The sequence below is a fragment of the Rhineura floridana genome, chromosome 6 (assembly GCF_030035675.1).
Source record: "Rhineura floridana isolate rRhiFlo1 chromosome 6, rRhiFlo1.hap2, whole genome shotgun sequence".
Lineage (NCBI taxonomy): Eukaryota > Metazoa > Chordata > Lepidosauria > Squamata > Rhineuridae > Rhineura > Rhineura floridana.
This window is the reverse complement of record NC_084485.1, coordinates 31,592,299-31,606,668: the sequence shown is the minus strand read 5'-3', so window position 1 is coordinate 31,606,668 and position 14,370 is coordinate 31,592,299. Positions and strand designations below refer to the sequence as shown.

Genomic DNA, 14,370 nt, shown 5'->3' with positions numbered 1-14,370 from the left:
AACCTGAGCTCATGGTTTGCCTTGCTCCAGACAAACCACAAACTGTAACCAAGGTTTGTTCTATCTTAGGTTAAGCTTGTCTGAAGCAAGACAAACCATGAGCCAGGTTCGGACAACAGGCTAAGCTAAACTATGGCTTAGCTCACAACAGCAGTAGGAGCAGGGTACAAGCCTATCTCCTCTCCTTAAACTCTTAGCGCATTTGCACTAAGCCATGATTTGGCTTTGCATTACATGTGATCCAGCTCGATATTTAAGGATAAACCTGGAAAGGCTGAAGTCTAGTGAACGTTGCACAGGCAGAAGTTGGAACTTTTAATACAGAGGTGAGGAATTTTTTTATTCCCTTCTGGGCAACCTTCTTGGAGTGGGGGGTGTCACATGCCAGTGGTGGGCAGGGCCAGAAGCAAAAATGAATGGAGCAATCAGGTAAATATTACCTTTGTGCAGTAGGTTAATTTCTACACACACTCACACAGGCCTTTCTGTCTTCCATCGAGGCAAGCAAGAGGCATTATCAGAGTGCAAGGACACATTCAAACTGGGCAAAAACACTCAAGGAGGGTGAGACACAGGATCACTGAGCAGTGTGGCCTGGTAAGAAGGAGTTTAATTGTGGAGAGTCTCAAGGGCTAGATACAGAGGCCTGGGGGGCCATATCCTGTCTCTGGTTCTGAAGTTCCATATCCACTTTAACTAATCATGTGGGACTGGAAGCACCTTCTTTGAATGGGATATAAATTATGCAGCGCTATTTGAATGTGCACTGCAATCTTACTTTTAAAATCTGCTCAAAATTACCTTATAAGGTAGGCCTCTGTTGTTCCCATATTACAAATGGGAAATGGGGGCATGAGGGACTACACATCCATAACTAAGGAGATACTTGAATTCACATGTCTGGGATTCAAGTCCAGAATGCTATACTTTGGGCTACCACATGGGTCTCCTTACAGAAGGGACTCTTACGAAAACTTCCACTCTCCTTGGACACAAGGACATGCCGATTTTTGCCTGTATAAATCTGTAAGTTGCCACATCTATTGATGGCACAATAACAACACAAATAATAATATACATTGAAAAGTGCAGGATTAGGGAGAGTTGTTAATTTCAATTAAAATGGCAAATGGAAAGGAGGAAAAAACTCTCAAATTGACTTCAGCCAGCAGTATATACATTGTTCTCAAAGGTATCTATTTCTCTTAATTTCTGAAAGGGATATACTACACCACATTTAGAAATGCTGGGAAGAGACAAATTCCTATGAAAGGTAAAGTGATGGTTTGAATCAGATGTCTTGCAACAAAGCATGACTAACACCAACAAAGAATCCTCTTAGCTGTGCTATACTCATTCTTGTAAGCTCCATATCATCCATTTTCTGACCAGAAACTATCAAAACACATTTGATTCCTTCTTGAATTGCTATTATAATATGTTAAAAAAAAGGTAAAGGTGTCCCCGCACTTATAGTGTGAGTCGTTTCCAACTCTTAGGGTGACGTCTTGCGACGTTTACTAGGCAGACCATATATATGGGGTGGGATTGCCAGTTCCTTCCCCGGCCTTTCTTTACCCACCCCCAGCATATGCCAGGTACTCATTTTACCGACCACGGATGGATGGAAGGCTGAGTGGACCTCGACCCCTTTTACCGGAGATTTGACTTCCTCCTTCCGTTGGAATCAAACTCCGGCCGTGAGCAGAGCTTCGGCTGTGTTACCACCGCTTACCACTCTGCACCACGGAAGGTCTAATATGTATATGTTATGTATGCTTAATTGTCTGAGTCTAAAAGAGATAAGAAGGAACAATCTCTCTCATCTTTCATTTAAATTCTGAAACAAGCGACAGCCCCACTGGGAATCTGCCTTTGATCTCACTATGCCATGCAGGATAGATTAGGCTCAATTAGAGAACCTATTAAACAAAACACAATGCAATAGAAGTCATATGAAAAACTGCATAAAATTATTTCTGCTGCACTGAAACATATTCCACAGGGAATAAGTGGGTTTTTTTTAAATATGAAGATACATTGCCAGCAAGAGATTAGCCTACCACCCACCAATACTTTTCCTATGGTACCAAAACTGAGGCTTTAAAGCATGAAAAATGTGCTTTGTTACTTGTTTAGTGCTCAGCATTTAGAGGAAATAAATGCTGCTAATTCCTGTGACTAGCAATCTTAAGTTCATGATGGTAGTGGTTTAAATTTAGAAAGGAAACAGGCTTTCCAACTGAATTGCCATGGCCTATTTTCTTTAATGCGCAGGTTGCAAAACATGCTGGGGATTTTCTATACACTACCATAGGCATTTGACAATTTCTGGGTACTGCTCAGTAGCTTTCTGTGGTCAGCCACCATGCTGAGCTCTGCCTCACACAAAACTCAGTTTTCCTTACCAAAAATACAGGGGAAATACTCAATCCACCTAAACCACTATGCTCACAGCAATCCTAAGGCCAGTTCACATATACAGTTAACACACACCTATGAGCATGTGGAAACGAACACCTCTAAATTACATGTTTAAGAGGAAGGGATCCCTGGTCAGGTAAATGCTACTCCATACAGATTAGAATGTCCAGTATGGGGGAAAGAGCTACCATCCTGCTAGTGCTTGAATCATTGCAACAGGAAATATAATTTTAATTGAGATCTTCCTTTCGTTTCCCTGCTACTACCAAGCAGGATGATATGTCAAAGCATTAAAAAAAACTGATTTATTGTCTTTGTTATGCTTTATAATTGGATGCTGCACACTGTTTAAGTTTTTTTAATATAAAGTGGCATGCAAATATTTTGTTTATTTGCTTAAATATTTATAAACCGCACTTTCACATAAAGTATCACAAGGGGTTATACAACCTAAAAAAAACAAAAACCAGTATTAGTTTAAATAAATAAATAAAAGCATCTTCAGAATTTGTCCTCAAGTGTGCATCCTACGTTTTGCTACAGTACAAGCTCCAACAGGAAAATTAATGTTTGTGTCATGGGCCCCACGGAGAACATTTGGCAGGATTGGGAGAACAGGGAGGGGGGTTGCAGATGTTGGAGAAGGGTCTGGTGAGACCATGGGGGAAATGCTTCCTGAGACTCCTATTAGCCCTGTGGTCCTGTTAGCGTTTCTGCTGAGGAAGGCTTCAGCAGCCCCCCCACACCTGTAGTGGAGAGTGAGGAATGTAGTTGCCCGTCATTGCTGGCACCTATCTTGGGCTCACTCATGTAGCAGCCGGGCCTTAATGTATCCGCTGGACAATTCCAGAGAGATAAGGAGGGGAAATCTCTCACAGAGATGACAGTTTTCCCAAGGAAACACAGGTGAGAGAAAAGATGGCCACAACTTGAGAAACTATCCTTTTCTCCCAGGAGAAGACACCTTCCTTCAAAGACTGGAAAATGCAAGATTTAGCTTGCACAAGTAAAGTGCCTGTCCGCCTCTTTTATTTGGAGTGTCTTGGGGTGATAGCTTTGTTGCAAGAACTCTTTGCTGCTTCCGCAGCCTAGTGTACCTGCTGGTGTTTTGTATCCTGATTCATGCCTAGTATGTTTTGATGCTACGTTCCTGTGCTAATCTCTGGAATAAAACTCAGTGCACAACCCAGTCTTCCAGTCCTGAGTCTGCTTCTCTGGTTGGGAGTCAGGACAGTTTCTGGCATTGCACACCAGTCCTAATATATGTTTACAAGTGAGTTCTGCCCCTAAGGAGGACAGTGGCGTACATGTACTGCTTATTATATATTAGAATGAATGATGGGTAGCATATATCACAGAAGAAATGAAATAAACATGGATGGCGCTTGAGCAGAAGTGGCTGGTGGTGCTCTGGGCCTGACCTTCTGGCAGTGGCGTCACTACTGTGTACCTGGATGGTGAGGGGGGAGGATCATGGTGGTGGTGACATCAGGGTGGCTTTGGTGCATAGGTGAGTGCATTAGATTGGCTCCGCTTAGTGCAATCAAATTGCCCTGCCCTGCTTACTGTCATAGAATCATAGAATACTGTGGTAGAGTTGGAAAGGCCCTGTAAGGCCATCAAGTCCGGAGACCAGAACTGGACTGTCTTAGTATATGGTAGTGATGCTGTAGGTGGGAAGCCAGGTCTGTGGCCATGCCCCTCCCTGCTGGCTGCTCCTGAGCTTGAGAAATTCTAGAAACTACTGAGGGTTAGAATGTAGGAAAATGTAACAAGATATCATGGCCAAATGAACTCTTAATATTATTTATATTCACTTGCAAATGGGTTTCCTGCGTAAAGGTTAATACAAGAACATAGAATTAGGTCTTTGTAAATCTCTGTGGTATCTTTACTGGATCTGCTTCCTTTCTGCCATACTATTATTTAAAATACACTATCTTTTTTCAATTATACAGCGAGAACAACACTCTTGTTTCGTGTCTTTTTAGCTTTGCTAAAAGCTAAACCAACCAATAATGCACAATGTGATGCTTCACTGTGCGATGCTTCACTTAATGACACGAGAAGCAACAGATTACTCATGACTTAAACCAAGATTTCCAGACACTTGAACAAATATTTGGGATCTGTGATTTCCAAAACCAATTTAAAAATGGGAAAGCAGTGCCACTCCACGGTAAAACTTTCTGAGAAGATTGTTCAAAGACTTGAACAGAAAGAAACGTATAACTGGAGCTGTTAAAAGTGCTTCCAAGCTGCCTGAGAACTCCTCTGAGGGGAGTTACAGGGATATGGTGTAAATAAGGGTGGTGGGTGTGGGATTTGGGAGCCACATGAGATGTGCTGGGATATACATATAAAGCTATTTTTCTAAGAGCCTTGACTTTCTATAACAGCAAGAAAGTGAAGCTGTTGAGCATTTGCTAGACATTTCCATAGTGATGACAATAGTTAGGAGCTATTTGAACAATATAAATCTACTACTATTTCATAAAAAGAAAGTTGGCTCTGCCCCAAAGAATCCTGGGAATTGTAGTTTGTTAAGGGTGCTGAGTTGTTAGGAGACTCCTATCCCCCTCACAGAGCTCCGATTCCCAGAGTGGTTTAATAATCAATCCCTTTTCCGAGGGAACTTTGGAAATTGGAGCTCCTTACAGCTCTCAGTACCCTAACAAACTGCAGTTCTCAGGATTCTTTGGGGGAAGCCATGACTGTTTAAAGTGGCATAATACCGCTTTAAATGTATAGTACAGATGGGGCCTTTTAGCAAATTCAAACTACTACCATGAAATGGTCCCCCCATTAATCACCTCATGTTGTTGATGTGTCTTGTGGGGAGGGGGGGACTACCGGAGGAAGACCTGATGTGTATGTCTTGGTGCTAACTCGTTTTGTGTCCTCTGAAGGAGCAGAGGAGCTAAATAAGGCCCCAGAAATACTGAGGAGTAGGTAAGTTGCTTGTATCTTCGGATCCCTGGGTTAGAACAAGTGGGCAGGGGCCACTGTCCTTCCCCTGTCAGTCTTCACCCTTGGAGAAAAAGGGTGTGGTAGGCTCATAACGCCTGTGATTTAGGTAGTGAAAAAACCTCTTAACTGGTTGGCAACCCTTCTAAAACAGTACATCCTATTATGTTCTATCCTTCTCACATATGTCACAGAAATTGGTCCTTTTAGGACATAAAGCCACAAAGTCCAAAAAAGCATCGCTTGGAATCTCTAGTTGTGAGATTGTCTAAACAGCAGGACTGTGGTTACTTCTGTCTACTTCCACATGCTTCAGACTGTTGGCTGCTGGTCTGAGTCATGCAAAGATCCTGCCATCCACGTAATCATTGTCATTGTTCTAAAGTCCAATTAGTTTGTGTTTTCTGTGGATGCTGTGTTTGCAAACACAAGACAACAAATTACCAGTTCTGCAAATAACAGCTGCAGGACCAATCTGAAACTAACAGGCTTGTGCTCCTGAAAATCCCACAAAAGATTCAGCTGCTGTGCTTCACTGGATAAAGAGATAAATTCTTCCTTCTGACCTCACTTGACCAGCCTGATCACTGAGGCCCTGCTGTAAATTGATCCTATGACAGACATCAAAAAAGCAAGGAGGGAGGCACACAAAAATGTTCCAGCCAAAGAGAGGGAGACCCTCAAGTGCAAAAACAGCAGAGAGTTGGGAATGATAATTTTTTATTGCAGCCCAACGTGTTTCGGGCAATCTTGTGCAAATAATAAGCTGGTATCTCATTAATGTAATAAACACAGACAGACATGCAAACTGTGTCAAGCTGTTGCGAACTCTGGGCTGGATACACTGAAATCAATACCATACATGCAATGATTAGGGCCTGGACCAACACCAAGAATGCCCTACTGTCAACAGCGGTGGCTGGTGGCTGCCCCATGTCAGTGGGGCAGTGGAACCTGTTCCAGATTTTAGTCTGAACTTTCAAGGAGCTGCCCAAGGTGCAGAACCTTGGATAGTTCCTTGAAAGTTCCGATTAAAACCCAGAGCAGATTCCACTGCCCCACTGACAAGCAGCCACAAGCTGCCACTGCTTTTGGATTTTAGCTTGCTGGGTACAATGGGATTAGAAAGACTATGGAAAAGGCCTCATCTTGAGAACTGCATCCAGCTCTGGAAGGCACACTTTAAGAAGGATGCAAACAAACTGGAAAAGGTTCAGAGGAGGACAACGAGGATGATCAGGGGATTAGAAACAAAGCCCTATGAGGTGAGACTGAAAGAATCTGGCATGTTTAGCCTTGAGAAGGCTAAAGGGAGATATGATAGCACTCTTCAAGTCCTTGAAAGTTTGTCATACAGAGGAGGGCCAGGATCTCTTCTTGATCATCCCAGACTGCAGGACACAGAATAATGGGCTCAAGTTATAGGAAGCCAGATTTCAGCTGAACATCAGAAAAAACCTTCCTAACTGTGTGAGTGGTACCACAATGGAACCCATTACCTAGGGAGGTGGTGGGCTCTCCAACACTGGAGGCCTTCAAGAGGCAGCAGGATGGGTAGGCTTTACATTGGATTCCTGCATGGAGCAGGGGGTTGAACTCTATGGCCTTATAGGCCCCTTCCAACTCTACTATTCTCTGATTCTATGAGAAGAGCAACTAACTTTGTCTGGGGGTATGGAATGCCCTCTCTGTGAGGAGGGACAAGTTAGGATATAAAAACATTGTACCCAAAATCATGGATGGTTTTGAAAAAGAATATATAAGGAACCTCTTTCTTTCATGTCATATTGAGGTACATGTTACCAAATTCTTCCAAGCTACACAGGAAGTGGATTGGGCTGTGAAAGACCAACCCAAGTTGTGTTTGCATTTTGACAAATTTGTAGGGCAGTACAATATCTCAGAAAGGAGGTCAGGTCTCCTGCTCCCCTGGTGCATTCACTATAGCTGCCCAATTTCCCTGCTTTTTAAAGTTTGATAGAAAGATCTGTGGGCTAGACGTACATTCTTAAACCACAAGGTTTTTTGTCTATTAATGAATAATATAATGCACAAGTGGTGGTTCACGAACAGTCATGGCTGAAAGGACATGACAGAGGGAGCAAGGTTACTCTCTGCACATGCACACATGTTGAATTTTTCACACACTTGCAAACACAGAGAAACTTCCCCCCATGTGCTTTTGCACACGTGCACAGTTCTTCATGACGCAGAACAGTTAAGAATGCTGTACCCAGGAGGACACCCATGTGGCTACCAGAAATACAGCCCTATTCAGGGGTAATGATGAAGAGTTTTGAAAACACAAAAGGGGAGCAATGTGGCTGCGTGTTCTATCAAGGCCCCCCACATTGTTCTATTCACCCTCCAACTTGTGATGGGCAACTGTGTGCAGCATGAAAGCTTCTGGAATGGACCCAAAAATTCTTGTATAACAAACAAATTTTATATAAGCGATAGCATAAAGAGGTTTGCCCACTAAAAAGGCATCTCCTTGCATGTAGTAAGTGAATTACAGACATTACAAAATGTGCATTGGGGACCCTTCTTCATAGGTTGGGTTAGAGGATAGATTCTGATGGGAGAGAGATTTTTAAAAATGGATTTTTTGGAGAGTCACTTGAGACAACCAGTGTACTGTTCTAGCTTTAGTACATATTCTTAGATGAATCAGTAACTGGCCCTGTGGTGGTGTCCCACTCTCCACCCCACCTCCAGAGAGGACTGTTCAGGCCTCTCTCGAAAGGGGAATTTGGGGAGCCAGAGAACCCCCCCCCCCGGATTTCCCCAACTGTGCTATATAGTGTGTTGGCCCCAAATCTGAGCTTTCATGGCTATATGGGATAGGTGCAGTTCTGGAAAAGGAAAGGAAAAAGTGTCCCTTTTTCTTTCTTTCTTCCTGAAACATCCCTGTAGAGAGCAGGGGGGATGTTTTATATCTCATGGCCCACATTCCTTCCCCCAACTCTTAACCTCTTTTCACAGGGACTCATGGCAGACATCCCCCTCCAACCCCAATCTCTTTTCCCTGTGACAGCTTTTATAAACTGTTCGACTCAGACAGGACAGTTCTTTAGATCTCTCTCTCTTTCTCTGAACTGCCACCAGCACTCTATATGCTCACAGGTATACATCTGCATACTGAGGAAGTTCCCCAAGGAGGGAAAAACCTTGGGTTGTATTCAACATAGCGCTAAGTCATTGATTCCATCAGTGTATGGATTTCTGCTTGACCAACAGAACATTTCCCCTCCCCCTAAATCCGTTCGGGGGGGGTCCCCAGCCCTCTGGAACAGATTTGGGGATGGCATGTGGCACATACAGGGGGAGGAAGGGGAAGTGTGTTGTGCTTAGTGCTAATCCTTACGCTAGTACAATTATTTGGTTATTTTTGGGTGGTCCTGTTTCACCTCCAAATTGATAGGAACTCACGTACCCAGCAGTAGTTGCTGTTAGATGAAATGATTCACCAGAGGAACATGAGCACACTTGACATCACAAATTTCAACAGCAGCATTCTATTGAGCAATTGGTTATTCATTTGATTATACATGGCTGTTGGCCTCTTACTCCTCAGAATCCAAGTGAAATGGCTTCAAAGTAGCCTTGCTGAACCTACCTGTATGAGTCTCTGTAACTCATTGTATCGTGTCCTGAATCTTCCTGGTCCTCTTCAGATACTTTGAAACAAACCTTCTTCATCCCATGCTCCACTTTGTCAGTATCGCTCTCCTCTGAGACGATAGCGGGTATCTCCTCCATGGAGGGAGGCTCACATAAACCAGCAGCTGTGGGTTCAGTAATGGTGGACAAAAGCCTACAGGTGTAAAAGGTATCATAGTGAGAAAAACAAGCCAAGGGCTCCAGGAGTCAGAAGTGTGACTTCTGTTATAGATACATGGGGTCAAAAGTAGACTGGAGTTCTGTGAAGCTCCCCATTATTTTCAATATTTCATCAGAGGCCCTGCACCACCCCTGTCCTAAGGTACATCAAGCCAAAGCCATATAGGGCTTTCTGAGTTATAATTCAATTATAACTTTAGCTTTTTTCCTTTGAATTATACCTGGAAAAGAAAAGATGGCCAGTGCAGATGCCAGAAAACAAAATTTCATCTTTGGGGGGGTGGGGAGTGAGATATATATTTGTGAAAGACACTAAATAAAACACAGCCTACAATATAGAGTTTGGGGGCATGCCCAGGGCCCAAGCATGGAGGTGGGGGAAGGATATACTTTACCAAAGCCTGGAGATCCAGGGAGCCTCAGGCTATAGTCCTATTAGGAACAGAGGAAGCTGCCTTATCCCAAGTCTGACCAACTGTCCATCTAGCTCCCTTTTGTTTTCACTGACTGACATCAACTCTCCAGATTTTCAGACAAGGGAATCTCTCCCAGCCCTACCTGGAGATGCCAGGGATTGAACTTGGCACCATCTGCATGAAAAGCAGATGCTCTACCACTGAGCTATGGCCCTTTCCCAAAATACAATGAGGGAGAAATGAGGCTACAGACATTCTGCTCTGGGGTAAGAACAGTTAAAGCTACCTAGCTATTTGTCTATTGTGGGTGACATTGCAAGAGAAATGGACTTTGGGGGAATCATTCATGATTTTCTAATGAAAATGACTAGAAAAACAAAGCTTTAAAGTGAATTGGTTTATTTACAGCTATATTGACACATTAGAATAAAAGAAAGAAAGAAAATGTTGACAAGGCATGAGGGGAGGCATTTTAGGGCATGGTAGAAAAGTCCCAGTATGGGTTGTACAGGATGTGATCATAGTATATGCATGAGTGGGGGTGGGGGCATGGTACGGGTTTTGTATTGGACCCTCAGAAATGATAGTTGGGAATGCCAAATATAAATCTTAGTTCAGTAGAGGAACACAATAATAGGATTATACCCAGTTCCCTGCAAAATACTTGTAACACATTTAGATTTCATTTATGTGAAATAAATTATGTAAACACAATGGATTGTAGTCAGATTTAGTCATGCTTAGAGGAAACCCACTGAAAATCAATGGGCCAAGTTAGCCATGGCTAACGCAAGCATTACCAAGTCTGGATCCAACCTCATTTTCATATGGAGCAGCAAGTAAAATAATAGCTGTTTTTCAACACCCTATGAAATCAGAATAATAAATATACACATTACAATTTAACTTATCTTAGTTTCAACACAAGTCTGGGGGTGCTTCTAGATCCAGCTCTGTCACTAGAGGCCCAGGTAGTCTCAGTGACTAGATGAGCCATCAGCTGCACTTGGTAAGACAACTATGATCATTCCTGGACTAGGAGAGCTTGACCACAATAGTGGAGACTTCAAGACTGGATTACTGCCATGTGCTCTATGCGGGGCTTCCCTTGCACTTGAACTGGAACCTGCAGTTTGTGCAAAATGCTACAGCCAGCTTGCTGACAGGAATGAGACACCTCTACTCAGGGATCTTCACTGGTTGTCAATTTGTTACTGGGCCAAGCTCAATGTGTTACTATTGGTTTATAAGGCCTTAACAGCTTGGGGCCAGTATACTTGTGGGACTGCCTTACCCCATATGTGCCCACCTGAGCACTTCAATCCATGGAACAGGCACTGTGACAGGTGCTGCATAAAATTCATTCTGCACTTGTAAGAAATCAATCTGTTTAGTGTGGCAGCATCCACTCTTTGGAATTCCCTGCCTACTGACACCTTTGCTGTACTCTTAAGACTATCCAGGCACATAGATGTCAGTGTGTTTTAATCTTTTTAGTTTGTTGTTATTTTAATTGTTTTTAAAATGTTTTAATGACTTGTTTTTAGCCATCAAGCAGTATATAAATGTTGTTGAATAAATAAACACAGTTGAAATTTGATAAGGCGATGCAAAACTGCATGCGCCCTCTTCCCAGCCCCTCTCATCTGGTAGGTTCTCCCCTGCAACCTCTAATGGGTTTAACTATGATTAAGGTTTATCAAAACTAAGGATCACTATTAGCCAAAGACTGGAAACCAGCTTCAAATGCTAGTTAACCAAGAATCTGATTAGCACGAATCATGGTTAATGTTGGAGACCATGTATGTTTTAACCTTAGTCAAGGCTGATAGAGAAAGCAGGGATATGGGAGGAGGGGAGAAGAAACACAGTCCCATCATCTGCACTGGGAACTTACATCCACACCATAATCTCATGCTCTCCCTAGATGCTGAGAGTTGTTTTTACATTATTGTCTTCCAAACCATCTTTTTCTAGTCAGCTCTTTAACCAAAGGTTCAGTTCTTACTGCCTAACCTTTATGAAGAAAACAGGAAAGGATAAACATCTCAAAGCGAGCTACAGCCCATTTTGTAAATAGGAGCCATGGAGACCATTAAATTTGCCTGCAGTCATCTCTGTCTTTTGCATGTAGAAGAAAGTCATGGTGCACAGGCATGCGCAGATTGTCTTGAAAGACAATGAATTATTTTCCTGACTGCTTACACCTGTTCATCAGAATGCAGAACTTCTCTGTCTCTTTCTTTTTTTAGCCCCAAACTAGTGCAACACCCAAGACTGTGCACAATGATTTCCAAAAGCAAAATGTTAACCAACTCACTTATTTATCTGAGAGACATATTGTTTCATTTCCTTAACTGCTACATCAAGTTTGTTGAAGAGCTGCAAGTAGGAGTCCTGTATCTCCCGGTCCTCTTGCTTCAACAGAAAGGCAAGACCTCTTTCCTCCTGAGTGGTTCCTCCATTCTCTTGGCCATAGCAACCATCATATTGTCCATGTAGGTTGGGATCCCCATTTTCCAGAGTCAGGCATTTCCATGATGGTGCAGCCATGGTGGCTATGCAATGCTGAGTATAGGAGACTGGATTTAAGCTTCCTGTTAAATATGAACAATGCTCATTAGAAAAAAGTGGATATTTTAAGTGTCAACTTCAAATTATTTCATATATTATTCACTGAACTGTTTTGCAAGTATGGATGGAAGAGCAGTGTTTTATTGTAAAATTAACCACGTTGATTGTTAAACTAAATCAAATACAATTGTGACCAGGACTGCAAAGTATTTTGATGATTTTTGATTATTTGATGCATTATGTCAAGGATCAACCATTGTTCATTAAAATGGGACAGTAGAAATGCTTGATTCAAGAGACTGTTTTACACATTAATTTTTGCACTTTTCCCCATAGGAAGCTGCCTTATGCCAGGTCAGACTGTCCCTCTAGCCAAGTATATGGGGAAAAGATGAAGCTTAGGGGTAGGACACATGCTGTGTTTGCAGAAGGTTCCTGGTTCAATCCCTGGCATCTCCAGATAGGGCTGGAAAAAACCCCTGCCTGAAACCCTACAGAGCCACTTCCAGTCAGTATAGACAATTCTGAACTATATGGACTAATGGACTAATACCAGTATAAGCAGCTTCCTATGTAACCTGTGGCGCAGAGTGGTAAGCGGCGGTAACGTGGCCGAAAGCTCTGCTCACGGCCGGAGTTCGATTCCAACGGAAGGAGGAAGTCGAATCTCTGGTAAAAGGGGTCGAGGTCCACTCAGCCTTCCATCCATCTGTGGTCGGTAAATGAGTACCTGGCATATGCTGGGGGGTAAAGAAAGGCCAGGGAAGGAACTGGCAATCCCACCCCATATATACGGTCTGCCTAGTAAACGTCGCAAGACGTCACCCCAAGAGTCGGAAACGACTCGCACTACAAGTGCGGGGACACCTTTACCTTTATCTAACCCGTGCAGCGTCCAATGCACACATCCCATGAGTACAAGAATTTACACTTGTGCAGCTGAAGCTTTCCCCCCTCTCCTTCCTACCCGTACACCCTGTGCCCTCCCCAAATCAACTCCAAAGGGTTATGGGGACCCCCAGAACAGATTTAGGGGGAGAAGAGGGAAGGAAGCTCTATTGTGCAAGCATAAATCCTTGCACTGACAGAACAGGCTACTTAGCACTACAACCCACAGACTTGTACAATAAAGGGCACAGCCATAAGTGACAAATCAGAAGAAATTAGATGTAGAGAATTGTGAAGAACTTCTCCCACCCCCCGCTAACTACGGAAGACCCCTGAAAATCTTAGTACCTTTGGTACAGAAATCCTTTACAATTTACTAAAGGCTAGATTTTTACTTGTGAATTTTATCTGGAATTATTGGGAGGCTGACAGCTGTACTAAAGCCTGCCAGTTTCTGTAAATTCTGGTGCAACGACAGCCATTACTTAGACCTTTGGTCTTCCCTGTTGCCAGTATCTCAGTTACTTCTTGCATAATCAGATAAATTATGGAGGGATGTCTTCAGGTAGTCTATGGAGTTTATTGTGCTAAATCTGTCTACCAAGAAATAAAAGGAAGATGGAAGCAATACACTGAAGAACTCTATAAAAGAGATGCAAGGATGACAGATTCATTCACAGAGGAACCATATGATGAAGAACCAGAAATTTTAGAATGAGAGGTAAAAGCTGCTCTTAAAATTCTTGGAAGAAACAAATCACCAGGAACAGATGGCATACCAATAGAGTTGCTACAAGCTACTGAGACTGAATCTGTCCAAATTTTGACAAAATTTGTCAAGAAATATGGAAAACTAAACAATGACCCACAGGCTGGAAGTGTTCAATATATATCCCAATTCCAAAGAAAGGGGATCCCAGAGAATGCAGTAATTATCAAACTATTGCCTTAACATCCCATACAAGTAAAGTAATGCTCAAGATTCTACAACAAAGGCTCCTACCATATATGGAGTGAGAAATGCCAGATGTCCAAGCTGGATTTAGAAAGGGAAGAAGCACGAGATATCATATTGCAAACATATGTTAGATAATGGAACGGACCAAGGAATTTCAGAAGAAAATCACTCTGTGCTTTATAGACTACAGCAAAGCCTTTGACTGTGTAGATCATGAAAAACTATGGAATGCTTTAAAAGAAATGGGGGTGCCACAGCATCTGATTGTCTTGATGCACAACCTATACTCTGGACAAGAGG

At 42.7% G+C, this 14,370-nt stretch overlaps 1 protein-coding gene across 2 annotated transcripts in view; it reads right to left on the bottom strand.

Moving 5' to 3' along the window:
* PREX1 (phosphatidylinositol-3,4,5-trisphosphate dependent Rac exchange factor 1) overlaps positions 1-14,370 on the bottom strand; it is a 334,614-nt gene that overhangs the window by 28,918 nt on the left and 291,326 nt on the right. For both annotated transcript variants that reach the window (XM_061631360.1, XM_061631361.1), the window contains exons 25-26: positions 11,971-12,247; positions 9,011-9,208 (exon numbers count right to left, since the gene is read on the bottom strand). In XM_061631360.1, coding sequence (XP_061487344.1) covers positions 9,011-9,208; positions 11,971-12,247 — 475 coding nt within the window. The remainder of the gene's footprint in view (positions 1-9,010; positions 9,209-11,970; positions 12,248-14,370) is intronic.